Source organism: Rhea pennata, chromosome 19 (assembly GCF_028389875.1).
Source record: "Rhea pennata isolate bPtePen1 chromosome 19, bPtePen1.pri, whole genome shotgun sequence".
Classification (NCBI taxonomy): Eukaryota; Metazoa; Chordata; class Aves; order Rheiformes; family Rheidae; genus Rhea; species Rhea pennata.
Window position 1 is genome coordinate 8,921,915 of NC_084681.1, and position 25,489 is coordinate 8,947,403.

Consider the following 25,489-nt stretch of genomic DNA (forward strand, 5'->3'; position numbering starts at 1 on the left):
TGGGGCGAGACCTGAACTTGGAAAGTAACTAAAGCATGTGCTTGAAGCTCAGCATTTAGTATTAAGAATCTATCTCTTGTAGAACAAGTACCCTTCGGTGAGATCTGACAACATAATTAACTTTGAAGTGCAATGGCACTCTTGAAAGGTACTGTCTTAGTATAGGAAATCTGCACCTTGAATGTTAAGTTGTTTCTTAGCAGCGTGGCCACTTAATTGATTTCCCAGTAAAAGCAATGATTTAGCATTTGGGCAGAAAGATGACAGCATATTGTGTTGACTGGAGTCTAGAATGTCCATGGGGAGATGTGAATGGTGTGCAAGGTGATCCTTGTATGTACTCTGTAAGCATGCTTGGCATGCTGTAAGACACTCCTGTTCTAAGGATCTTAAACTGCAGTGTGCCCAGCACAAAACAAGAAGATAAGATGGAAGGAACAGAAATACACACATGCATTGGAGTCCACACATTTCAGGACACTAGATATTTGAGTAAAAGTGTGTGTTATGATGCCACTGTTTTTTCTCTCCCTCCTCCGTCATTTTATTTTATTTTATTTTTCCTCTCTCAAATTCAGCTCTTGGACCTGTCTAGTAGATCTAGAAGGCTTGAACATGAGGCATTTATGGAGACCTGGAGTCAAAGCATTGCTCAGAATCATTGAGGTGGTTGAAGCCAATTACCCTGAGACTCTGGGCCGTCTTCTTATCCTGAGAGCACCACGAGTATTCCCGGTTCTTTGGACACTGGTATGTCTGCAATTCCAGGTTTTCCACAGTGCCCTCAATACACTGCTCCATGCTTTCAGTTCGTATAAGCACTTTTAAGGTCAGGCTTTAGAAACAGATATAATCAGGAAATGTTACCACATCTATAGGATTGCTGATTCTTGGAATGAATGTAAAAGCACCACTTGAGAAATTGCTTATGTAGTCAAATAACTTAGTTTCTTAACGTGAACATTGCATAATAATAGCAGTAATGCTTAATGTGATTAAACTGATTCCATCTGAATTTACTCAAGAAAAATCTGGTAACCTGATCTGTTCTGTTTTCCATTGCTTATAGGTTAGTCCATTCATTGATGACAATACTAGAAAGAAATTTCTTATATATGCTGGAAATGACTACCAGGGTCCTGGGGGACTGCTGGATTACATTGATAAAGAAATTATCCCTGATTTCCTTGGTGGAGAGTGCATGGTATGTGTGTGTTTTGTTTCATACCCCCCTCCCCTCCACCCTCCACTCCCACCCCAACATACACTCCTTTAAGCAAACAAATCTAAAAGCACAGAATAATTGCCAGTGTAATTTAGAGCGTAGTGTTCAGTCTGCTACAAATCATTTTTTTTGGGAAGGGGGCACATGACTAAGATGTAGGATTCCTGGGTTAAGAGTTTTATTCTAGATCCACTTCAAAAAGGGAAATACAGTATTTCTTCACAACAATTCTCAAATGACTAGCAAAATACCTGGGTGTGGTTAAAAAACAGTCCTCACTGTTGTCTATCAACTCAAGTTCAAGCAGACATGCTGGCACAGCACTGAGCAAGAAGAGTATTACATTCCTTGATGTATCATGGTGACCATGCAGCTGAGGTTCTGCATGATCCCAGTCAAAGTTTTGTATATGCTGTTTGATTGTTTTCAACAGTCTCAAGGTGCAGGAAGGTCTTAGAGACAGACTTAAAGTAAACTGCTTTCTAAAAGCTTTAATACAAGTCAAGCAGAAATATTAAATGCAGGTACTCTATGACTTACCTGAATATTTTTAAATCTTTATATTTTTTTAAAAAGAATCTTGAGTAATCGATAAAAGCATGTATCTTTTAAGCTCTTTAATGCTTGGATTTAGTTTTTGTCAATGTTGGTCAGAATTTCCAGTAGCTGCATTCTCTCTCCTATACTGGGGAGCCCAGAACTGGACACTGTACTCTAGGTGTGGCCTCACCAGGGCTGAGTAAGGGGGAAAGATCACCTCCTTCAACCTGCTGGCAGTGCTTTTCCTAATGCAGCCCAGGACACCATTGGCCATTTTTGCCACAAGGGCACATTGCCAGCCCATGGTTTCTGTTTGTGTATGTGAGATGAATTGTTTTTTTGGCTAGAGGTACCTAGAACTGCACTCTGTTTTGTTGCTTGCATCTGTGTGAAGGCATAGGATGGCAGCATAACATGCATTTTGTATTCTTTCTCCATGGCAGCAAGATAAGAGGTTAGCAGTATCCAACGTTAGACTCTAGTATTTTACAGTCTGCCTCTCCAATTTCAAATGTTTTGGATGTTCAGAAGCACCAGTGTTCAGATTACCTTAAACAGTCTACTACAACCAAAAAAACTCTTTTGTCGCAGCTGGCGGCCATGTAATACCACTGGTTAAACAGGTCAAAACGGTACTGTTATGTTCTTAAGGGAGATGATTGTTTTTACTTCCGTTCTGACTATGTATGTGCTGTAGTCTTAACTGTCCAAGAAAAGCTCATGATTAAAGAAGATTATTTTGAGGCGTATGATTCCCATATGCTTGGGCTCATTTGAAAGGAACTCATGCTAACTACCACACTTTGGCCAGTGTCACTGCCACCTAATCAGAAGAGGCTGTGTAACCTAAGAGAACTAACTGATAACATAAGGAGCTCAAGGAAATATGTGGCACATCTGCTAGCAGGGCGCCACAAAGAGTCTGGTCTTGTAGGTATGGTTTGCACATATACTGGGGTCCATGCTGACCATGACACATTGAAAATTTGTCTTACTGCAGAGTATCAGTCCCTCATCTTATGACTTGAAAAGTTTCTTCTTGCCTAGATGTGGGAGTCAATTGAATGCATTATTCTAACACCTCGGTGATACCGTAGGTTTTTCTTTTTCCTTGTGATGTTTTTGACAATGCAAATGCATGGGTGGGATCAAGGTGCAGGAATGCAGTGCAGATGTTTTCTGGAGCCTCCATCACAGTAACACTTGCTTTCGTTCCCCCTTCCCCCTTTTCTTAAACTCAGCTGTGTTAAAACATGATGATTTTATGCTTGCTTGCTTTTTGTGCCCCTGTTATATTTTGTAGATTAATTTCTGTATCTTTCATGAAAATTCATACAGTTCTGTTATATCAAAATGCAGTCTCAAATTATAACGTGGTGCTCCTGTGCAAGCATTTTGGAGCAAAGCATGTGTTTATCTTCAGTGGGCTGCTTTTTACAGCAGCAGTAGCTTTCAGTGAAAAGAGTCTGTGCTATCTAATTTGAAACTTGAGAAACTGGCAAAATCCACTGCTTAAGTAAGCAAAAGTGAATGTTACCAGAAAGCAAATTGCCACAATACTTCCTGCCAGTCATGGACAATAATAGCCTCTTTCCTTTCTTCTTTACTTCTGGATATTTGAACAAAAATGACTTCTCAAAGGCTCTTTTAACCCTCTCTTTTGTAGTTCATTTATCTAATGCTTCTGCTGCCCCAAACAATTCTGTGCAACCTGTTCCTGAGTAGATCACTAGAGAATTCATTTTAAAAAGAAAACTGCTTAGGGAAGTTGTGTCATCAGTTCCAGTACTCAGTTACCATGACTTGTAACTTGAAAAACTATTACCTTCCTCTCTGCAATATCCTTCTACCTACTTGGAAATTGTTAATGTACCTCTACTCCATCTTTACTCCTTATATTTAGCAGCCCTAGTTCTACAAGATCTTTGTAGGCTATATATTATTTTTTAAAAAACTTTGTGTCATTATTGCTGCTTTTCCTCAGTATTCTTAAGTGGTTTGTATCTTTCCTCAATACAGGGCAGTATAAGCGATGACTGTAGCATTTGCACAGCTGCTTTCTGTAATGGCTATTGTTATGTATATAGATGAAATTCATTAATCCTGGTGCCTGGTTCTGCAGACTCACAAAAACAGATCATAGCAGCTATTTTATTGGAATATATAAGATAAGTGTATCTGTAAATATAATGTAGAAGTCATAAAATTATTTTCAAGTTGTCAGTATCTCATTTTTTCAGAACGTTGTCTGAATGTGAGTTTTCATTTCTGAGACTAGTAGGCAGAGATTATGACAGTGTGAGGATATATGGAGGGCATACTTACTAATGGCTCTGCTCATGTTTCTAGTGTGAAGTTCCAGAGGGTGGGCTGGTTCCCAAGTCCCTCTACCGGACAGCAGAAGAGTTGGAAAATGAAGACATAAAGCTTTGGACTGAAACAATATACCAATCTGCAAGTGTCTTCAAAGGAGCTCCACATGAGGTATGGTTGCAATCTACTGTTCTTTTCTTTCAGCTGAGTCCTCTGCTCTGCTCTGGCCAAAGCCTGGTAGTTCTGATGGGGAAGCAGGGATTCAAGCCCTCCTAAACAGATAAGTTCTTTAAATCAAGGGGTCTCCCTCCCTTGAGTGTTTAGTCCAACTTCAAGGCTAGGCAGTGCTGCTAGGCTCCTGTTCATTTATGAACTTGGTGCTGCTCGCTCTCGTGATGTGACTGAGAATGCCCAGTATACTGGGCATACTTCCCATATCATGCTTCCCCAGGCCTCATCTAGCTTAAGAATTATATGGAATTATTGGCGCAGTGGTGTTTTTAAGCATGTACTGATAGGTACATTAAAACATGATGGAACTCTGTGGTCAAAATTGAGACAAGTGTAGTCTGAATGCAAGTCCAGGGCTATGCAGCACTTGATAAACTGTGGGCTGCATGCACTGCAGCAGAAGTTAAGCTCCATAGCTTTTGGCTAAGGGACTATTTAGGTAAATGCATGTGGGGGTGGGGGATGTTGTTCAGCTGTTGCTATTAACAGAAACCCTGCACAGAAGGCCAGTTGTCTGAATAATAATTATTGCTTCACACTGTTTTATCTAATCTTAATGTTAGGATGTCCTAAGAGAGTTTCTTAGGAGTTTTCACGTAAGAGAGTACTGATACATCATAATGTAGCTTTAGCACCTAAAGTTTGTGACCATTTCTGGTATCATCTTGTTGCCATTTGGAGAATATCATTGCTTAGAAGGACACTGCTTTGAATAGAATGGATGACAAAGACAAATGATATATTAAGAAACTAATTGGGAGCTTTGGAAGGTCATGTGTTAAATAAGGACACTCCAAAGAGAGAGAACTTGTGTCTAGAATGCCTTTTAATAGTCTAAATTAAGCCCAGCATCACAAAGCTCTGTTCTTCCATCTTGTTTTTTCTCTGGTAAGAGCTTCTGCCTTTACGAAGTAAATTGCTACTTTCTGATCTGACTTTTCCTGTGTCCCAGGTTCTCATTCAGATTGTGGATGCCTCATCGGTGATCACATGGGATTTTGATGTGTGTAAAGGTGACATTGTTTTTAACATTTTTCATTCCAAGAGAGCCCCACAGCCTCCTAAAAAGGACTCTCTGGGAGCTCACAGTATTACATCTCCTGGTGGAAACAATGTCCAGTTAATAGACAAAGTCTGGCAACTGGGACGTGATTACAGTATGGTGGAGACTGCCCTTATCTGCAAAGAAGGGGAGAGTGTGCAGGTAAGATTGCTTAATCCTGGTGTGGGAACAGATGTAGGCTTGTCCCAAAACCAGATGTTCTGATTGACCAGTATTATTGATGACTTGCAGTGATGATTCAGCTCTGGGCTATCTGTTTCCTTTTGGTCAACGTTTCAGCTTATGTTCCTAGCAGAATGCTGCAAAGAAGGGGGCTAGTAATTGTGTGAGATCTGCTGTGAGGGGAAGGTTGTGTTAGTCTGATAGTGATTGAGATTGATCAGTAAGCAAGGAATGTAGGAAAGCCACCTAGAACATAGAGCACATGCAGAAAGTAGTAAGACACATGCTTAACACTGCAATATTCACTGTTACTTTCTGAAGAAACCAGGCTGTGTTTGAAGAATACCATACCTATTGAAGTAAGGTCTCTTACCTCAATAATGAGAGAAGCTTGGAAATTAAGACTAACTTTCTGTGTGTTTAACTCATATTAGCAAATTAGGCAGTCTCTATGGCCAAAGCTCCTAAAGTTTTTATGGCAGTTGCAACCTCTCTTTTAATTACCGAATTTCACACTTAGTGCAGCACACTTGTGATCATACACTGCAACTGCTGTTCCTCTTGACTTGAAATGAGTTCAACAGTGTTTGACAAAGGAGCTCCTAAAGTTATCTAATTGAAGGTATTAAACTTTGGCAATGTGGGCCTGCTGAACTGTGCCCTCTCTTTCTGTGAGGTGGTAACCTTAACTGTTATTTTCACATTCTCAAGAGACAGTCATTAAAGAAAATAAATGGGAAAACAGGATATTGTTTTAAACATGGGTTTTATAGTTTTAATGTATTTAAATTCTAACCCCTTGACAATGTGTGGAGCAGAAAGAAGCTCTGGTTTTGTCATAACTTTTTTAAGCATGTTATATGAGGAGAGCCCAGAGGACTGGCACTGCCAGTTGGCTGAAGAGCTGAAATATTAGCACTGGAAAAAGATTATGGGCACGTAGGCAACTTGCCTAAGCTTGGGAAAGGTGTTTAAAGCCCACAAACCTTTGACTGTATTAAACAAGTTAATTTTCAATTTTTGCTGCGGCTGTTTCCAGGGATCACATGTGACCAGATGGCCTGGCTTCTATATTCTCCAGTGGAAATTTCACAACATGCCTGCCTGTGCTACAACCAGCCTGCCTCGTGTGGATGATGTACTAGCATCTCTACAGGTCTCCTCTCATAAATGTAAAGTGATGTATTACACAGAAGTAATAGGATCAGAAGATTTCAGGTATGTCTGGGTAAGGCTGATGAAGGTCAGCCGAGGTTCAGATTTTTCTGATGCAACCCTTGCAGTACTTAGAGAAATAAGCCAGTACTCAGTCCACTTAAAAGAAATACGGATAGTTTGTGACGTCTTGCATTTTCTGATGGAATATCATTAGATCTATAAATAAAACTAGATAATCTTTAATAGGCCTCAAAGAAAAAAACAACTAGTATTGGCTTTGGGGACAACTGATGTCAAAATGGATTAGTTTTTTTTTTTCATTCTAATCAGTACCGAATAGTCAGTTTTAAAAGCACTGTGCAAGCTGTAGGGCTTGGCAGGTTGTCATGCAGAAACTGATGCAACTCAAAATGGAATTGAGTCACTACAGTTGCCTGCCAGTGATATATTTGGCTGAAGCTACTCCTCAGGCTCTCTGAACAGCATCTGGTTTTCACAGGAAGGTATTATCTGACATGATGGCACAGGAAAGCTTTTGAGCATCTGCACCAAAATCATTGTTACACGCTTTATTCAATGTGTGAACAGAATATAGATATGTAACAGAAACCAAAATCTCTGTATGTTCTGAAGCTTAAAACTTTGCTTTTGTTGCAGAGGATCTATGACCAGCCTTGAATCAAGCCACAGTGGATTCTCTCAGCTCAGTGCTGCCACAACCTCTTCCAGCCAGTCCCATTCCAGCTCCATGATTTCCAGGTAGTGCCACAACAGAAGAAAAACAAACGGATGAGATGGCTGGACCCTCACCTGTGGCAGCTGACTGTAATACAGCATATTCAACTGGCAACTGCAAAAACAAACACAAAAAAAAAAAAAAAAAAGAAAAAAGAAAAAAGCCCCACAAACACAAAATCAAAAGCTTTTTATAGATAGTAAAGTAGCTGTTTGAATTTTAAACTTAGTGGTTTTGGTCCTTGTTAGATCCAACAGCTTGTCTTGTAACTTTAACCCTTTATCCTAACTCAGCCATAGATATTTTTGCAAGTGTGCTTGCACAGATTCTGACTTTGAACACAAGGGCTCTCGTGGAAGGAAAAATAATCAGTGCATCAGTTAAGAATTATTTTTTAAATTGTGTAAATGTTAAAAAGCAAAAAAGAGAAACCCTACCAAAAATGCTCCGTAGTGCATTAGAAATCAACTGCAGGCCTCCTGTCAGGACATTCCTTGCCACCTTATGAAATCCCTTGTGATCTTCCAGTGCTGCAAACTGTCCTCCCATTGCCACTAAGTGATGTCCAAGACAAAGAGCAGTTGTTGGATACTTGATTTTTGAGTCCATTTTTTTCAAGGCATGCCCACAGAGCCGTGGGCAGGCTGTTAACACTAATACCTTTTGTATGAGCATGTTGTTGGGGAATTTCAGCTCTGGGTATTGATGGGTTAAGCAATTCACATTCTTTCCTTGGATTTGCACTTGAAGCACTGTGGAGAGAGAGGCAGAGAGCAGGCTCTCCCTCGCTGTGTCACACTGGACTGGTCCAGACTTGGTCTGGGGATTTGTTCCTAGTTTTGTGCTGGACTTCACTCCACTTACCCAGTACACTCCACATAGATTCATTTTAGTGAGACTCTGCTGTTATCAGGAATATTAGCAGAATCTAAGCTTGTTTTTTAGATCAGTCCAGAGGAGGTATGGCTTCCATCCTTCCTGCACACGTCTCAGTCCCTGTTGCCTCCTATCCTTCCCTGTGTCTGTCAGAAAAAAAGCAGAGCTTTACATAGACAGCACAGGGATCTTCATTGTAAGTGATACAGAAAAAGAAACTCTCAGCAGTGCCTATTCTACCAGTTTCACTGTTGCTACTGCCAGTAGTGAATTGCCATTGTGGATTTCTGTCCTTACTATACCCAGGCCCAAGCAATCCTACTTGAACTCTTTGTAAAGTTAGTTCAGGTATTCTTCCACTCTGGGCCCCCTCTCCCATGCACAGTAATGAGTTACTAAATCTCCAAGACACACAAGACTTAAGTGCTGAGCAAAAGGATGTTATCACACAAGTACAGACCATAATCTGGCAGTGGAGCTGTAAAGGTTTCTTCTGTGTGGAGCACAGCAGGAGTTGCCTAGTTAGACCACTGCTATGTCCTTACCCTCTTAAAGAGCTAAACTCTTTCTCTAGGCCAAAAAAAAAAAAAAAAAAAAAAAAAGAAACCTGCTGCTGCAGACCTTGCTAGAAAGCTGGATAGGCTCTTTGAAGTCTTGCAGTAGTCTGGAGGAGACAGTACTGTTGTCAGTAATTGGGAGAGGAGCTTACTGAGGTATCGCACTTTCAAAGCAGAACTCACGATACTGGATGCTCTGCCTGAGGAAAGCTGGCCCTGAACTCAGTGTGTGTGTGTGTATATATATATATGTGTATATATATATATATATATATATTTAACTGCGAAGCTTCTGAGAGGCAGATTACTAACCTCTTAATTAGAAGCACCTCTCCTGCAGACCAGTTCTGGCCATGGAGCATGGCAGATAAAGCTGACAAAGCTTTATTTTAGTAACTGATTGAGTAACAGTGCTGGGAAGCAGACTCCATAAACCTACCAGAGTGGTCAATTTTGTGTGTGTCTGTCTTTTTTTTTTTTTTTTTTTTTCCCCTTTGAAACTTGGAGATGGAGGTTAGAGTGTCCCCTTGGCTGCCAAAACCTGCTGTTGTGGGAGGCAGACCACAGCTTAGGGGTTAAACAGCTCCCACGGCAGTGTCTGCCCAGCGGGCAGGGGCACGTGCTGCAGATGTGCTGCCTGTGCCTGCCTAGCAGGAAGCCAGCTCGCTGAAGAGGCGGTTTGATTCCTGACGTGCGGGAGCTGGTATTCCCGGGCACAGGGGAGCTAGTGCAGCAGAAGAAACGACGAGGTTTAACTTGATGTCGCTTGCGGCTCTTTCCAAATGCCACTTCTGTTCCCTGGGCTCTGAGGGGTCTACCTTGAAGACGGTTGTCCGTCTGTCTGTCTTTCTCCCTCTCCTTCTCAGATGGTGAATTTTGCTGACAGATGTAAGCAACTGCTTCATTTGACACTCCACATCTGTCCAGAGGTGTCTGGCTTTTTTAGACCTTTTGAGTTGCAGTCGCTTTTCAAGTCTGAAGATCAGTTTCGTTTTTCACTTGAGCTGGCTCAAAAGTGGCACTTTGGGTTTTTCCTCCTGTAAATTTAACACATCTTTCAGAGCTCAAAGCACATGACAGCACAAACAGCTGGGGAGATAAAATTCCAGAAAAACAAGACTTAATTCTCCTCTCAGTGAAGTGCTGTGCAATATGACTTGATCATTGCAGTCTGACTCATTTCCCATAGCCTGGTCTTTTTTTTTTTTTTTTTTTTTTTTTTTTTTTTTTTTTTTTTTTTTTTCTGTGTGAGATTATTGCTATTCTTAATTCTTTCTTCCAATGGCCATTCTGTTGGCTTCCCCTCCCCCATTATCGGTGTCTTTCTGCACTTCCCTGTCTGTACTCATGAATTGCATATCAAATTCTGTAAATGTTTTGTATACATAATACCTCATTCTTGGTAATAAAATACAAATAGTCTTTAAAAGATTTTTTTTTTTATTGTTATCAATAATAAATGTGAACTGTTTGGAAAAAAAAAAAGAAAAGTTGGATTCTTTATTTCATTCATCTGGATGCAAAGTTTGAAATTTCCAGGTCATTGAATGTGCTGAAAGCGAGTCAGCTAGAGCTGAAGGCTTTGAGAGTGCTGAGAAACCGGGCGGCCGTTCAGCACTCTGCCGCTCTGGAGCGCTTTTGGCAAAACAGACTTTTTTGGGGGGGATAGATAGCAGAGCATGTACAAGGTGTGAGGAAATGGGGGGGGGTTTAGAAGGAGCAAGTTCCCCTGGGACCTTGTAACAAAATCGTGTCTCTCACCGCACGTGCACACGTGTGTCGTCTTGTTCCTCTTGGGCATGCACAGACAACTGAAGGGTGTGCTGAAAAAGTATTGTGGTAACCCTGAAAAGAAAGTGGTTTTGATGCTTTTGTGGGTGTGCAGTCACTTCATAGTCCTCTACACAGCTGGAAGGGCAGATTCTGCTCAGCAATTCAGCATGTTGCAGCAGCAGCTGCTGCGGAGTATATTTTGTGCATCATGTAAGAGGCTTTCACCAGGAATGGAGAGCTTAGCGGGGCATGGGTAGAAATACCCAAGCGTGTCCCCTCTGTCCCCGTGCCAGCTCGTATGTGCCTAGCTGCCTGAGCTGACAAGTGCCACGGCTCTGTCCTTGCTTCAGCCTGCCCGTTCCCTTCACCTGGGGCGCTGCCACGGAAATATGAGCAGCACAAACGTGCCCCTGTGCTGAGCGTGCCCTGTCCTGGGGCGAAACGTGAGCGAGCGGCGTAATGGTAAAACACCTCTTGCTCTCGAGTAAGTACGCTGCGGGGCAGAGCCCTCCGTGGAGGGGCTGGGTACTGCCCGCACCCACGAGGGGCGCGCTGGGGGCCCGCGCATCGCCCGGCCGCTGCCGTTTTGGGCGCGAGGCTGAGCCACTTGCGTCTGGGGAATCAAGATTTCTTTTTTTCTTGGTACGCAGAGCCTTAGTTATTTTTAAAGCAGGAGCCAATAGACTTCGGCCTGTGGGTTTTATAACCGCTGCAGCTGGAGCAGTGGCTGGAGCAGCCATTTATAGTTGGGCTTTCTGCTCTCGTCCAAGCTGTAAAGTTTCTAAAAATGAGAACCTTTAACTGTGGCTACGAAGGGCTGTCAGCAGGACCAGCAGGCTGTCTGACCTACTTAAAAGTTTTAACACGTGGCCAAGATTTTTATGCCAGCGCATAATTATATTGGACCGTCTTGCTCTGGACATTACTAAATATAAAAGACCTTGAAAAGACATTGTACAAGGCAGCTTGGAGCATTCAGAGTGCCCTGCGCTTGCCAAAGAGCCCGTAAATTCTTAATTGCCCAGGGTAAAGGGTTTTGAACGGCATTTCCCCCCCCCCCCCCAAAAAAAGAAAAAAAAAAGAAAAAAGGACTGAGCTACAACCCGCTGCCAACCTATGTCTTCTTGACGTCTGCCTTTCCCGGGAATCCTGATGGGGCAGAGCCCAGCTGCCTCCTTGCCTTCCCCGGGAATGGGGGAGGATGTTGATCCCCCCCCAACCCCGGCCCGGCTCCCGGCATCGTGCTGCAGCCGGGGCTGAGGCTGCCTCGCTGCCCCGATAGCGGCACCGCGCGAGCAATCCCTGCGCGGGAACGGCCTTCCCGTGGGACAAGCCCATTGCGGTGCTTCGCGTAGGTAAGCACACAAAAATAATTAAAAAAAAAAGAAATAATTATTTTTTTTTCTTTTTTTCTTTTTTTCTTTTTTTTTTGTTTTTTTTTTTGCTTTCCTGGTTTTGCAGTTGTTGTCGCGTTAGATTTATCCTTTTAATCTGCGCGCGCTGCGGCTCCTGAAACCCTGCCCCGCTTCTGCAGACCGCAAAAGTTCCCCGCGGGAACTTAAAAACTGCACTTGTGCCGCTGCGCACCCCTGACGCAGGGCAGCGCCGAGCCTTCCCCCCCCCCCCCCGGCTAAAACTAAAAACAATCACTTATTAGTAATAATAATGAATTTTAAACCCCCCACTCTCTTAGTTCTGGTAGAGCCGTCCTTTTCGCTGCGGAGCAGGGACTCGGCGAGCGCCCGCGGGGCGTTATGCCCACCGCGTCCCGGGCGGGCGGTGGAGGTGGCGCCGAGCTGGTGGCAGATCCCACTAGATGGTGCCAGCAGCCCACGCAGGGCCCTGGGGCGCCGGCTCTGCCTGGGTGGCCGAAGCCTCCCCAAAACTGTGGGGCTTCGGGGAGGGGGCGACAAGCTGCCCCAGGCGTGGAGCATCCCACAGGCGGAGGGGACGACCCCCAGTATGGCAACTGGGGCAGCCCCGAGGCCCCAGCTGGGGACTAACCTACAGCACCTCACACTGACCTACAGCATCCAGCACTGACCTACAGCGTCAAACACGGACCACAGCACCTGACACTGACCTACAGCACCCGACACTGACCTACAGCGTCAAACACGGACCCACAGCACCTGACAGTGACCTACAGCATTCAACACTGACCTACAGCGTTTGACACTGACCTACGGTGTCCGACACAGACCTACAACATCCAGTATGGACCTATGGCATCTAATACTGATTTATAGCATCTGACACTGACCTACAGCATCAAACATGGACCTACAGCACCCGACACTGACCTACAGTGTCTGGCATGACTCTACAGCACCTGACACTGACCTACAGTGTCCAACACTGACCTACAGCATCAAACATGACCCTACAGCACCTGACACTGACCTACACCATTGGGCATTGCCCTGCAGTGGGACAGGGCCAGGAGAGAGGCCGGGCTCTGCATGCGCGGCACCCGAGGCCGTGGGCCCGCAGCCAGGGCAGAGCCACCGGGCGCCGCGCAGCGCCTTGCCGGCCCTTCCTGCAGCCGCCGGAGCCCGGCATGAGACCGGCTGGCCGGTGCCGAGCACTGGGAAGTTAATAAAAGGGGTAATAAAAGAATGACCCATGGGCGTTAGGAAATAGGTCCAATATCAAACTGCTTCAGCATCATGTTTTTGTACTTTCGCTTGTTGCAGAAGCTGAGATTTTAGGAAAGATTCCTTTAAAAATAAAAAGTCCAGCACAAACTATACTGACATTTCTCATTTCAGATTCCTTCAGCTGGAAATTTGCTTGGAGAAATTTCTACCTTCACAATAGAAGTGTTCCCAGTGTTGCCCACAATTTTCCTGGGGAGGGAGGGAGGGAAAGAGGGAGAGAGAAGGAGAAAGAAGAGAGAAAAATGAAAGAAGGAAGAAAGAGAGAGAAAAAGAAACAAAAAGAAAGAAAGAAGGAAGGAAAGAAGGGTGGAAGGAAGAGAGAGAAAAAGAAAGGAAAGAAGAAAGAGGGTGAGAAAAAAAGAAAAAATAAAAAGTTGCAATTAAGGAGAGAGGAAGAAAGAAAGAGAAAAAGAAGAGAAGAAAGAGAGAAAGAAGAGAAGAAGAAGATGGGAGGAGAGGTGAGGCGAGGCGAGGTGAGGCGAGGCGAGGCGAGGAGAAGGCCTGTGGGGCTGCCAGACTCCCTCCCTTCCCTTGCTTGCTCAGTGGCAAGCTCCACACTGGGGTCTTGCAGATCGGCCTTGTTTCCATGTGTTGTGCAAAATTGCATCAGGTTTATTTTGGTGCCAAGCCACCAGGCTGAAGCTAATGACCCTTCTGGTTTAGACTCGGGGGCCTCCTAGTCTGTGTCCAGCAGTGACCATGAGCAAAAGCCCTGAAAAAAAGGAAGAACAAACTAAATTTATAAGACCCCCCCTCCTCCCCAATGCTGTCCTGCTCTCCAAATAGTCTCAGTTCAGGGGATTTCTTGGGTCTGATGCATTTCATTAGTTAGCCTGTAATAAACCTCAAGTACTTGCCCATCAAGCTCATCTAAGCATGAACCATCAGTAACATCCTTTGGCAAAGAGCTCCAGCGCTCCTGGCACGGCCCTGGTCCCGGGAGCATCGCTCTACGGCCCCTCTGTCGAGCGGTCCCACGCACCAGCCCACGCAGCTCTGCCTCCGGCACGTCCCCGCTAGGATGGCTTTGCTCGGGCTGAAGGGCCTGGCCTGCGGGCTGCTCATGCAGATGCTGTTTCGTACCTTCAGGCCCACGTATGCATTGGTTAAATCCCCTGCCCCGTGGCGTGCCTGCACTGGGAAAGGGACATCCTCCCCATCCCACCGCCATCCCTCGGCTGGTGGCACTGGCTCCTCCAGGTTCAGCTCTGGTTGATTAGTGCTGCTTCACGCCAATGAATTTCTACGTGCTATAGCGAGCCGAACGGCTCAGTGGAGGAAGACCGGGTCGTGCCCATTAATACCGGCGAGCGCGTGCTCTGCTGCTGATGCTGCAAGTCAGGCACGAGCACACGTGATTACGGGCAGCAGCGGCCGCCTCGCGGGGCTGCTCAGCCACAGCGCAGCGGCAGGCAGACAGACAGACGGCAATTAGCGGGACAGCGTTAGCACGTGAAGCTAATGGTTTTAGGTGTATGTGCGCACACACGCAGAAACTCCCTGCAAAAAAAGTGCCGGCTGACCCGCCAAACCCGCTGCGGAGGACTCGCGCCGGCCGCGGGCGCTGCTGTACACGCGGCTGGTTGAGCGATTGCTCCTGCTCCCGCGGGTTTCCCCAGACTTGCTTGGCAGGCGGGGACGGGTTCATAACAGCTTGCAGAAACCTTTCCCCATCACAGCCCACGCCGGGAGAGCTCCTCTGGGCTCGTTCCCAGCCCCGTGGGTGCTGGCAGGGCCCGGGGACCCCCTCTCCCGGCCCCTGCGCCCACCCCACGTGCCGTGGCGGCTCCTCGGCCAGTCCCGCTCCCGCGAGGGGCCCGCTGCAGAGGGCATCCCGCGGGAGCAGCCTCCTCCGCGGGCCTTCTCCCCGAGCAAAGCCACGGCTTTCTCGAGCGAGGAAAGGCCCTTGCGGTCCAGCAGCGCCTTTCGTCAGCCCCTCGGCACTAACCTCCTTAAGGAGCTGGCTGCCTCTCACTGCTGTCCGGGCAGCTCAAACAGGACCCGCTGGCGGGAGAGCCCTGGTGGCACGATAGCCACAGCTGCCTGTGCTTGTTTGGCCTTCATGAGAGTTAAAAAAGGAAGAAGAAGAAGAAGAAAAAGAAAAAAAAGAAGAAGAAAAAGAAGAGGAGGAGGAGAAAGAAGAGGAGGAAGAGGAGGAGGAGGAGGAGGAGGAGGAGGAGGAGGAGGAGGAGGAAGAGGAAGAGGAAGAGGAAGAGGAAGAGGAAGAGGAAGAGGAAGGAAAAGATAGTTGCTTGGTCTCCTTCTGGGAGTGAGGGAGCAGGAGGCTGGGGAGGAAGAGCAGGGGGCCACAGCCTCCTCCCGCAGCATATCTGCCCGCTAAAAAGGCTGGAGCAGAGGAGGTGTCTGGTGCAGCTTCGGGCTCTCCGGTGGGAATGGGTCTCCCTGAGGACACTCTTGGCTCTCGGGGCCCGTGGGACCTCACGCAACCGCCCTTGTGCCATTGGGGCCAGCAGGAGGCAGAAAAACCAAACCAAACCAAACACCAAACCTGGCACCCTGCATTTCCCGACAGCCTTGCATCCTCTCACACCGTAACCCATCCATCCCATCCCCGTGGGCAGCAGCACCCCGGGCACCCTCAGCCTCCCCCAGACCACCTTCATCCTGGCTAGGCAAGAGTCATCTGGCGTTTTTGAGCTGGGGGGGGGGGGGGGTGGTGGTCTTGCAGGGCCAGCCAGTGTGCGCGTGCGTGCACGTGCGTGTGTGTGCACGCACTGATCGGGGTTGGGGCTCGCGCCTCTAACCCGCTGCTGCTCCCCCGGCGCTCGCAGGAGCTCTGCTCTCTCGGGCAGGCGTGTGCCCAGGGTGGCTTCCTCCCGCCCCCCAGGACGCCGGATCGTTGCCTCTTAAAACAGAAGGACGATTGCCTGGGGCGCCCGGCCCCAGCGCCAGCCCTGACCCCCGAACGGCGCCAGGCAGGAGCCGCGGGAGCACGTGAAACCTGCTGACCACAAACGCGCTTTTGGGGCGTTCCCGCGGGCCCGCGGGTGCTCTCGCGGCGTCCTCGGAGGCGCGCGGAGGTGCGGCGCTCGTGCTGGCGCTCGTGCAGGTCGCCCCGCGCCGCTGGCGCGCGCTGCCGATCGAGCGTGAACGGGCGCCTTTGTTTTTGCTTACTTGGGCATCGCCAGAGTCCTGGGCTCCGGAGGACGGACGGCAGCTCGGGAACGCAAAGGCTCCGCAGGGCTGGTTTGTCTTCATGCTAAATTCCTCCTGGAGATGTCAGCTGCCAGAACGCGTCGTTTATGCTTCACGAGGCCGGCTTGGCCCTCTGCGAACGTGACAGAGTGACGAGAAATCGCCTTCTCGAAGGAACGGCTCAGTCCGGACGGCTGCTCGCGGGCGAGCGCGGCTGTGCCGAGCTGGCTCCTCCTGGATGGCTCCGACGGGCCAAAGACGCCCGCGGAGGCGGCCACGGTGGGGAGGGTCTGCCACGAGCTGTCCTCAAACAGCCACGGCCTCCATCAGCGAGTGCTCCACGCTGCCCACAGTCCAAGAGAAAGACCTCCACTGGCCTGAGGACCAGGCAATGGTCTCAGATAGATCCAAGAGAGCAAGCTGCAGGCAAAGGAGAGGCTCTAACATGGGGTTCATCCATGGCAGGATTTGTCCCAGCCTCATTGCTTGCAAGGAAAGTTTTAGCTGGGCATCCCTCCCACCCCACCTCTGACCCCAGAAAAGGGCCAAGCATCTCCTGCGCCCCTAGAGCCAGGGACCCGCAGAGTGGCGGCCGATGGGTCCCTCTGGGCGCCCTGCTGCGACCCTCCAGTGGGTCGGTGCATCTGTGGTGGCCACGTGGGGATCCCGGTGCTCTCTGACACATGCAGCGTTCGGCTCATGTGCCTCGCTCCCGGCAGTCCGTGCTGGCTTCCTTCAGCCAGAGTCCTCTCACGCTTGCCGAGTGTCCCGCAGAGCAAGAAACATATTGCCAAAAAGAAAAGGGGGCTGCATAAGATGGGTTCAGAGTTGTGAGGTTTCTTCCACCGGCCCGGCTAGACCATGCAGGGCAGAGGTGCTGCCAGGGCCCGGGAAGCCCAAGCGACGAGGGAGGGCCGGTGTCTGCCATTGGGCAGCACCAACAAGCCATGTAAATCTGCCGTGATGCGCTGGGGCTTCTTTTCCCCTCTGAGGGTGAACAACTTTAGACCAGAAAGTTGTCACAGGGTCTGTGCTGGTCAAGGCCACCCCCGGGGGTGGATGTCCTCCCACTTCCACCCCCGAGACCAGGTGGTGGCAGGAGCGGAGGCTAAACCGCAGCAGCCGCAACCTTACTTCTGAAAGGCAAGAGCCTGAAAATGCAGGAAAACTGCCCAGGGCAGAGCCTGCAGGAAGCTCTTCTGCAAGGACCCCCGTAGTGGGGGTCTTCCCTCGTGCACCTGGCAGTGTGGACCTGCTGCGCTAAGCTGCTGAGCTGCTAAAAGGCAGGAGCACCAGCATCGGCTGGACGGGACGAGCTTGGTCACCAGCCGCCCTTACGGCCACAGGAGCGGCAAACTCGGGCCTCGTTTCCGCCTCAACCACTCCTTTAAATAGCTTTTAGGTTTAACATGTTCCTCCCCAAATGCCGAACGCTGTGTGTTCTTCCCTGGTCCTGTGCAATCCTGGAAGACATTTGTTACACGGTTGCCTGCAGCTTTGCTTTTCTGGCACTTTATTTTTCCACCTCAGCTCTGGGTGTAGCATCATGTTTTCTTTGCAATCATCAGTGCTTGAAGAAGAAATAAAAAACTGTCATGAAACTAAGTTAGTTTGCTGGCCTCTTCATGGAAATCGGCCCTGGTGGAGGAGGTTGCTAGAGGGCAGAGAAGGGATGCAAATGCGGCAGATCAGCTAATTGCCCAGACTCACTTGTCTGTGTCCGTGTAACTGTCAGCTCCATTCTTGTTTTTTTCTGGTGCAAGTGAGACACATCTGAGCCCAGAGATGTTAACAACTATGGCTTGCAGCATTCAGCTATAGGAGCAGACAGGCAGGGTCCAAGGACCTAGAGCCGCAGGCTGAAGTCTGGGACTTTCTTCCTTCCCATGTCTCTGCTATAATGGGAAGGAACTTGATCAGTAGCAAAACCTCAAGTCAAATCCATCAACTTAACTGGACAATTTTTTCAAAGTTATTAGGAAGGAGATGAGAGAAACGCATGAGCACGCACGCACACAGATCACAATGCTGCACAAAGAAAACAAAACCAATGACATTGTTAGAGAAGCTCCTGCCTGGCCCATATGGTGAGTGTGGCCCCACTGCCGAGACTGGGCTGGGATTTGTAAAGACATCTCCAACATCCAGTGCTACGTTAGTATCCCCTCCTCTCCCCATGCATTGACAAGAATGAGAGCTGATTTTGAGCATAAAGCAGCTGCATGAGGTATCTTAGCACTGCCAGCTCGCCTCTGTTTCAAGCTGATGCCAAAGGAAGCTCGGGAAGTGAAGTGCAAGTTGTCCCCCATCTCCGAAGCCACAGAAGAGGCTGCAGAGCTCTACTCACGCACTTGGAAGCGGCTGATGCCAGGAGACACCAAGGCTCCCTGCGGCTCTGTGCAATTTGCTCTCGCCGTGCGGGGAAGGGAAGCAGAGGGGACAGCCCACGCTACTGGCTCCGGCAGCCCCCTCTGGTCTGGCCGGCCCCAGCCCTCAGTCAGATTCCCCAAGGTCCTATCTCTTCCTGCTGTTCTGCTGCTTGGCATCCACCTCCTCCGCACGAGGAAGGGGAGCCAGGGGTTTGGCCTGTCCCAGGGCCTGGACAGATGCATCTCCCCGGGTCATTGTGTGTAGTGGCCTCCTCCACCGCCATGTAGACATTACTGCCCTCCTGCCTCCGTCCCCACCTGCCATTCATGCACGGGCGCTGTGGCAGCCGTAAGGCTGAAGGTGCGCAGCGAGCATCCATCCACCCACGGCAGCTGCTTCAGAGAGGAAGGAGGAAATTGCTTTGGGTCTTCTTCACGTCCTCCCAATTCTGCCTCCGTCTCCATTTAGCTCACACTGGTTTTGCCTGTTCCTAGGTTTCTCTCCTCTTAAAAATGCACTTTTCAGGTGCTTTGTCCTTTATTCCTCCTGTTTTGGCTGGCAGCCTTTGCCCCACTGAGGCCTCTGACCCTGCTGGGGCTTCCCACCCCTTTGCTCACACAGCGATGCAGCAGCCCCTATTAACAACCACGAGAGGGTCGTCTTCTTGCTTCTAGATGGTTCATAGACCTCCAAGGTGTTCTGGAAACCAGAGAAAGAGCTAAAAGTTAGACTCCATGCTTTGAGACATGGTAGAATCCCACAGCAGCACATGCCAAACACAGACCTGTCCAGAAACCTGAGCACGTAGTCACCCACCAGTGCTTCCAAGGATGGCAGCGAGGGGAAGATGCCATGTACAGCTCGCTAGACACTGGTTTGCTTCCTTCAAAACAAATACAACTTGGGGAAACCAAGAGTGGTCGTGGGCTGGATGGAAGCCAGAAGTGCAAAGATTAACACTGAGCAGGAGATGCAAGTGTTTCAGGCAGGATGGTGACCCTAGAGATGAACAGTAGCATGGTAGGATGGCTGCTTCTGATACTCACTAATAAAAAATATGTTTTAAAAATGAGATGTCCTGACAGGCCTGCAAGTGCCCTATGGTTGCTCCATAGCCCCTGGCACAGTCTGCAAAGCAGAGACGGCAGTTGCTCAGCCAGGGCTGTCAGGAGCACTTAAGGTGATATATCAGGACCTAGCTGCTTTTGACTCGAAGAATTAGGATTCAGTGAGCAGGATGGCCAAGGACAAGGAATGCTGCCGTGAACTCAAGCAGCTGGGGCCAGGATGGATGCTGAACATGGGCAGCAGTTTCCTCTTCACTGAGCTGTGAGGCAAGTTTCCATGCACTGTCACATTTAGTGTCAGCAGCAAACAGGAACCTCTCCTTGGAAGGGGTCCAGGTATTGGTGTGATGGGCTGGCAGCACAGGCAAGAGGGGATGTTTTAGGGAAGTTGTACCAAAATATTGAGAATCTACTGCTGCTTTTGAAGAGCAACAGTTGCAGTGCCCAGGCCAAGGAGCTACTGCCCTTGCTTAGTTCACAGACCCCATGACGTCCTACCAGGTTCCTGTAGCCAGGGGACATGAATCCCCCAGGCTACTGGGATACTTGACACAATCAGGAAGAACATGAAGTTCACTTGTGAAAAAATTGAAAACCTCAGTTTTTCAGCCTTGCTTTTTAATAAATCCATCTTTGCACATTCTCTAAACATGGAGGAGAAATTTGACCAGAAAAAGAGCTAAACAGGCAATACTGAAATATCAGTTCTCCCTGCAACAAGACAATGCAGGTTTGGGACAACACTAAAGTTGGTTTTCCACATGATCTAAAGATATGTTCTGCTACCTAAGGACACAGAGAGAAGGGTCATTGGGGTAGGGGAGCAGAGGATGGTGTCACGAAAGCCCTGGGAATCAAAGCCATCTAATGAGAGAGGAACTGGCCTTCATTGCAAATGACAACCAGTCTCCTCCAGGCAGGCAGCATCATCAGAGAAGGATGTTTACAACATGACATTTTCATGCACTATGAAAAAAATTAGTTGGTTTTCAGGGAGAGACTGTCACATCTCCCTGCCTTTGAAATGGGGCATGATGCAGATCTCTGTTTTCATTAAGACATGGGTCAGGGAAGATACTGCTGCAAACGCTGCTCAGGGACACGAGCTGTGCTACAGCCTGACTGCAGGGGAACATAGGCAAGACATAAAATTCATTGCAGCATCCCAGACAGTTTCAATGACAGGCTGACAGAAAGCTTCAGTCTGGAGTGAAGGGCCATAACCCCAAATCTCAGCTGAAAGATCAGCCTGAACTTGTCAGGAGAGACAGGCTCCCCCAGTCCAGGTCCACGCCAAGTCGTCTGGTTCCCCACAGTGTCCTGCTCAGGGCTTTGGCCTTCTGATTTTTTTCTGGGGGGAGGGGGTGGTCCTCAGTCACCTTCTTAGTGACTGCATTGCCAGTGTCCAATGAGCAGGGGCACCTGCTGCTGCGGGGAGGAAGAGGTTATGCACCTTGATATTGTGCTAACATTGTTTTGGGGACTGAAGATCCTTCTGCCTCTGTTTACCCTTCTGACACCAGTAAGTCCACTCCCAGCTTTCGTTTTGCCAGGTTAAGCTTCCCAAAGCCCTCTCTTCATCCCTTGAGGGTGTCAGTTCTCCTCCAAACTTCAGAGCAGCTCTTCTCTGCATTTCTTTCCATTTAAATTCCTCTTTTCTGAACAACATTAGAACTCTAGTATTCCAGACATTTCTATTCCTGACATTTTCTACTGGAAATACCTTGCCCTATGCATACTAGGAAATGTTGCAGTCATCCAGAGATGTACTACCAGGTATTCCCCAGGTTCCAGCAGAAAGTCTCATCTCTGTGAATGATATTAAACTTTGCACAATTTCATTTCATCTCATTTCCCTCTTTTGGGTTCAGACCCACACACCTCTCATAGAATCATAGAATCAGTAAGATTGGAAGGGACCTCTGGAGATCATCTAGTCCAACCTCCCTGCTCAGCGGGGTCACCTAGAGCATGTTAGACAGGGTTGCATCCAGGCAGGCCTTGAAGATCTCCAGAGAAGGAGACTCCACAACCTCTCTGGGCAACCTGTTCCAGTGCTCCGTCACTCTCACAGTGAAGAAATTCCCCCTCACGTTCAGGTGCAACTTCCTGTGCTTCAATTTCTGCCCATTTCTCTCCTTTTGATCGAGAGGACAGGGCACCTCAAAGCTCCTTACTACTGCCTTTGTCCAGGCACTTTGGCCACATGCCACACTGCTGAGCTCCTCGGCGTGCCTCTCTGTGCCCCAGCCTCTGCTTGACCTTCAAACACCACCCATGCCAAAAAGGGGGCAGGGGGCTTGACCGGTGTGACAAATGAGTGTGGCTAGATCATTGCTTGAAAAAAGGGAGTCACTTTGGGCTTAATCCTCCTCTTTTCCTGCATCGTTTGCTACGGTTCACGTGAGCTCTTCAGCACAGGGGTTGCTTCATGTCCCTACAGCAAAGGTGTACCTGCCCTTACAGCACCCAGGACAGAGCGGTCAGCCTGGATTTGGGGCTGTAATGCCTGCGGTAATGTCAACCATGCAGCAAGGGCCCTCTCACCATTGCCAGGTGTGTTTTACTTGCAGGAGGGACAAGTGATGGGCAGAGAAGGTGAATGGGGACATTTGCAGAGTCCTCTCTGTCCCACCTCTTGCTGTTTCTGCTGCTGCGGCTCCACTTGGAAGATGTTTAACCCTGCTAATGCAGCTGCAGCCAGAAACGCCTGCGAGTGGTCTGGAGGAAATAGGCTGCTTAATGTACCTTGCAATGCTGGATCAGGTGACCGGCTACCAGCTTTATTGGCCCTAAACACTGATCAGCTCTAATTTGAAGCCATATGCTTTTGTCTGGAGAGGTTCTGCTTGACTTGCGCCACGACAGCAGTGGGGAGAGCAAGCAGAGAGGAGAGAGGCTGCGAGTGAACCTGGTGCCCGCACGGGGCTCTCAGGTGCAGGGAGCAATCCAGGGGGAAGCTGTCCCTGCTGGTGGAGAGGACCCCATGTGGGACTTGTGCTTCCATGTGGTGGGTGTCAAATTTGGGGTTGCTCTTTGCGAAGAGGGCACAGAGATGGGCTTAGGTTCGTGCCCTGCTCCGGCACATGGTCTCCGAGCCCACACGGACAAGGACCTGCAGTCAAAGCAGCCCCGATTTCAGCCGCTGATGAAGCGAGAGCCCTGCCACAGAGCATCTCGCGCAACGTCATTGGCCAAAAAGCCCTGTCAGCACCCAAACGGAGGTGAGCGCTCAGCTCCCGCTAATAATCCTGGGCACGGCACGGTCAGAGATGCTATAGAAACTCCTCCGAGCCTCAGAACAGCTGCGCTAAATCCCTTTAGTCCTAAGCAAGACATTTGTTTACAGGGAGACTGGATTTTATTACCCGCAGTTGTCTAGTACAGCCTGTACGCAGCCTCGCGCCGCCCCCTTCGGCCGGGCGAGCGCTGCCGCACATCAAACAACCTTATCTGAAGGGTTTATTTATTAGGTCTGTGGCAGGAAATTGAGGGTTTGGTCAAGGCGGATTTTCAACACCAAGATCGCCTCTTTGCTTAAAGGATTTCAGTGGTGGAGAGGTGCACAGAGAGCATGTCAGGGCCCTCGGCAGGAAGCAAAACGTCCCTGCAGGAGCAAGCGGACCTAAAGGAGAGGGGGAGCTGGTAGCCAGGATGCCCCAAACTCCCCACAATTATTATGAGGCCTCAGCAGTAAAATCTTTCTGAGAAAGGGTGGGAGAAAAATCAGAGATTACTTGGAAAATGGTCAGGATCAAACCCTGAGGGTCAGGAGATGGGGAAGAGAGCAGAGCTGGTTCCTGGAGGAGGGGCTCTCCAGTGAAGAGATGAGGTGGATTTGGGTCCAAGTAGCCTGTGAGCAAGTTAAGAGGGACATTGCCAACATCTCCAACCTGAGAGGTCTCCTCCCGACCTGTGAGAGGTCAGACATTTCTTCCTAGCATGCTGGTTCCTTGGGGAGCAGCCATGGTGCCCAGCCAAGTTGAGGTTTTGCTATGCAATTCACTCCCAGTTCAAACGGGAGCATGAGCTGAGATGGGCATGTGCCATCAACACAGCTTGCTGCTCACAGGCCACCTCTCTCCCTGCACTCACTATCAAACGAGCAGTCGCGATGGTGAACCGCAGCCCTCACCTCCCGCAGCCAGCTCCCATCTCATGCCACCTGGCAATTAGAGCCTTTAACGACCCCATTAACTACATGTGGCCCTGAGGGGTCACCAGGTGGCAGGGAGACTGCTGTGGAGGAGTTGGGGCTGATGTGACACCTCTCTGGGGACATTTGCCCTAAGGGGCCCCCCAGGAAGATGCCCACCTTGGCCAGGCTGAGCTGCAGGCTCTCCTCGCTCCGGGCAGCACGCGCTCTGCCGCGGTCTCGGCTCGCACCGGGGAACAGGATCCTTGAGCGCGCCCAGACTACATGCTGTTCCAGACAGAGGTGACACACCGCGCCACGTATAGCTCATAAATCTATGTATCAGGGAGGTCTGCGACTCGCGTTTAAAGTGGGGGTGGAAGCTATATAAAGTTTCGGATTTCTCCTCTCACCTGTCGGGAAATCAAAGGCCATTTGGATTTAATCTCCTGCTGGGGGGAGGGGGGGGAGGCAGTTTTAACCCTCTGGTGTGCAGGAGGAAATTGAGACCTAGTGTCCCAGCTCCTGGGTGAGGACCAGCCTCACCAAATTCACGGGGTGAGAGGGAGGACCAGTGGCAGCCCCTCTCCTCTCCCATTTTTCCTGGTTTCCTGTTCATGGCTCAGGCCAGGGGGACATGATGATTCATCCCCTGGGTCCCCAGCAGGCGTTTGCCCAGCGCTTTCTGCAGCAATGGGAAACAACTGGGGACACGTTGCCCCCAAGGGACGTTCTCGCTTTGGTTTCTCATTACTGACCGCTTCCTCCTCAAGGTAAAATTAAAACCAGAAAGCCCTCCTGCAAACGCCACCGCTCTCACGTACACCATGAATATAACCATGGGCAGAAAGAGGAGGTAGGAGCAGAAAACAGTCTGTGCAGGGTGAAGAGCACCCTGCTGACGTGGGCTGCCTTACCTGCATCTGTGTCCCGTCGTGGGGCATGTGAAGCCCTGGGGTCCCTGGGCTGGTGCCAGCTGGTTCCTCAGCAATTCCACCGGCAGTGCTCAGCGTAGGGGGAGTCAGAGGAGCCACTGGCATGGAGGGCATCAAAGCAGCGTGCATCTGCAAACTCTTCTTCATTGTGGGTCAGCCCAACTGTTCTTCAGCCAGGTTAAGGGATGAGCGAGCCCCTGGCAGTTGGTGGGTCGATGTTATGTAGCATTAACAGTGCTGCAAGGGAGGAGGACACACTTTGCGTTACGATTCATGGCCTGCTTCCCCTTCAAGGAGGTGATCTGCAAGCCTGGCTCCAGCCCAGAGACCCACCTGCAGCTTGGCATGCTCAGGAGTGAAGCCCTGCTGGCAGAAAGGGGCTGCCAAGAGCAGAAATCCCGTCTGCTCTCAGCCCCACCATCATCTCCCAGAAACCAGCCCATGCTGGAGGTGGAGGAACGCAGTCCCAGCCCTGTCTCAGCTCACGGAAATGCATCACGGTGCTGCAAACTATCCATCAGAGCAGTTTAAG

General features: G+C 49.2%; 1 protein-coding gene across 3 annotated transcripts in view; it reads left to right on the top strand.

Annotated features, from left to right (window-relative positions):
- The window catches only part of SEC14L1 (SEC14 like lipid binding 1), a 42,214-nt gene extending 33,304 nt beyond the window's left edge, over window positions 1–8,910 (top strand). For 2 of the 3 annotated variants that reach the window (XM_062591524.1, XM_062591525.1), the window contains exons 12-17: window positions 579–750; window positions 1,070–1,204; window positions 4,115–4,249; window positions 5,262–5,513; window positions 6,574–6,752; window positions 7,350–8,910. In XM_062591524.1, coding sequence (XP_062447508.1) covers window positions 579–750; window positions 1,070–1,204; window positions 4,115–4,249; window positions 5,262–5,513; window positions 6,574–6,752; window positions 7,350–7,455 — 979 coding nt within the window. In that variant the 3' untranslated portion in view covers window positions 7,456–8,910. The remainder of the gene's footprint in view (window positions 1–578; window positions 751–1,069; window positions 1,205–4,114; window positions 4,250–5,261; window positions 5,514–6,573; window positions 6,753–7,349) is intronic. The other variant, XM_062591526.1, reaches the window with a different exon arrangement.
- The last annotated feature ends 16,579 nt before the right edge of the window (window positions 8,911–25,489 follow it).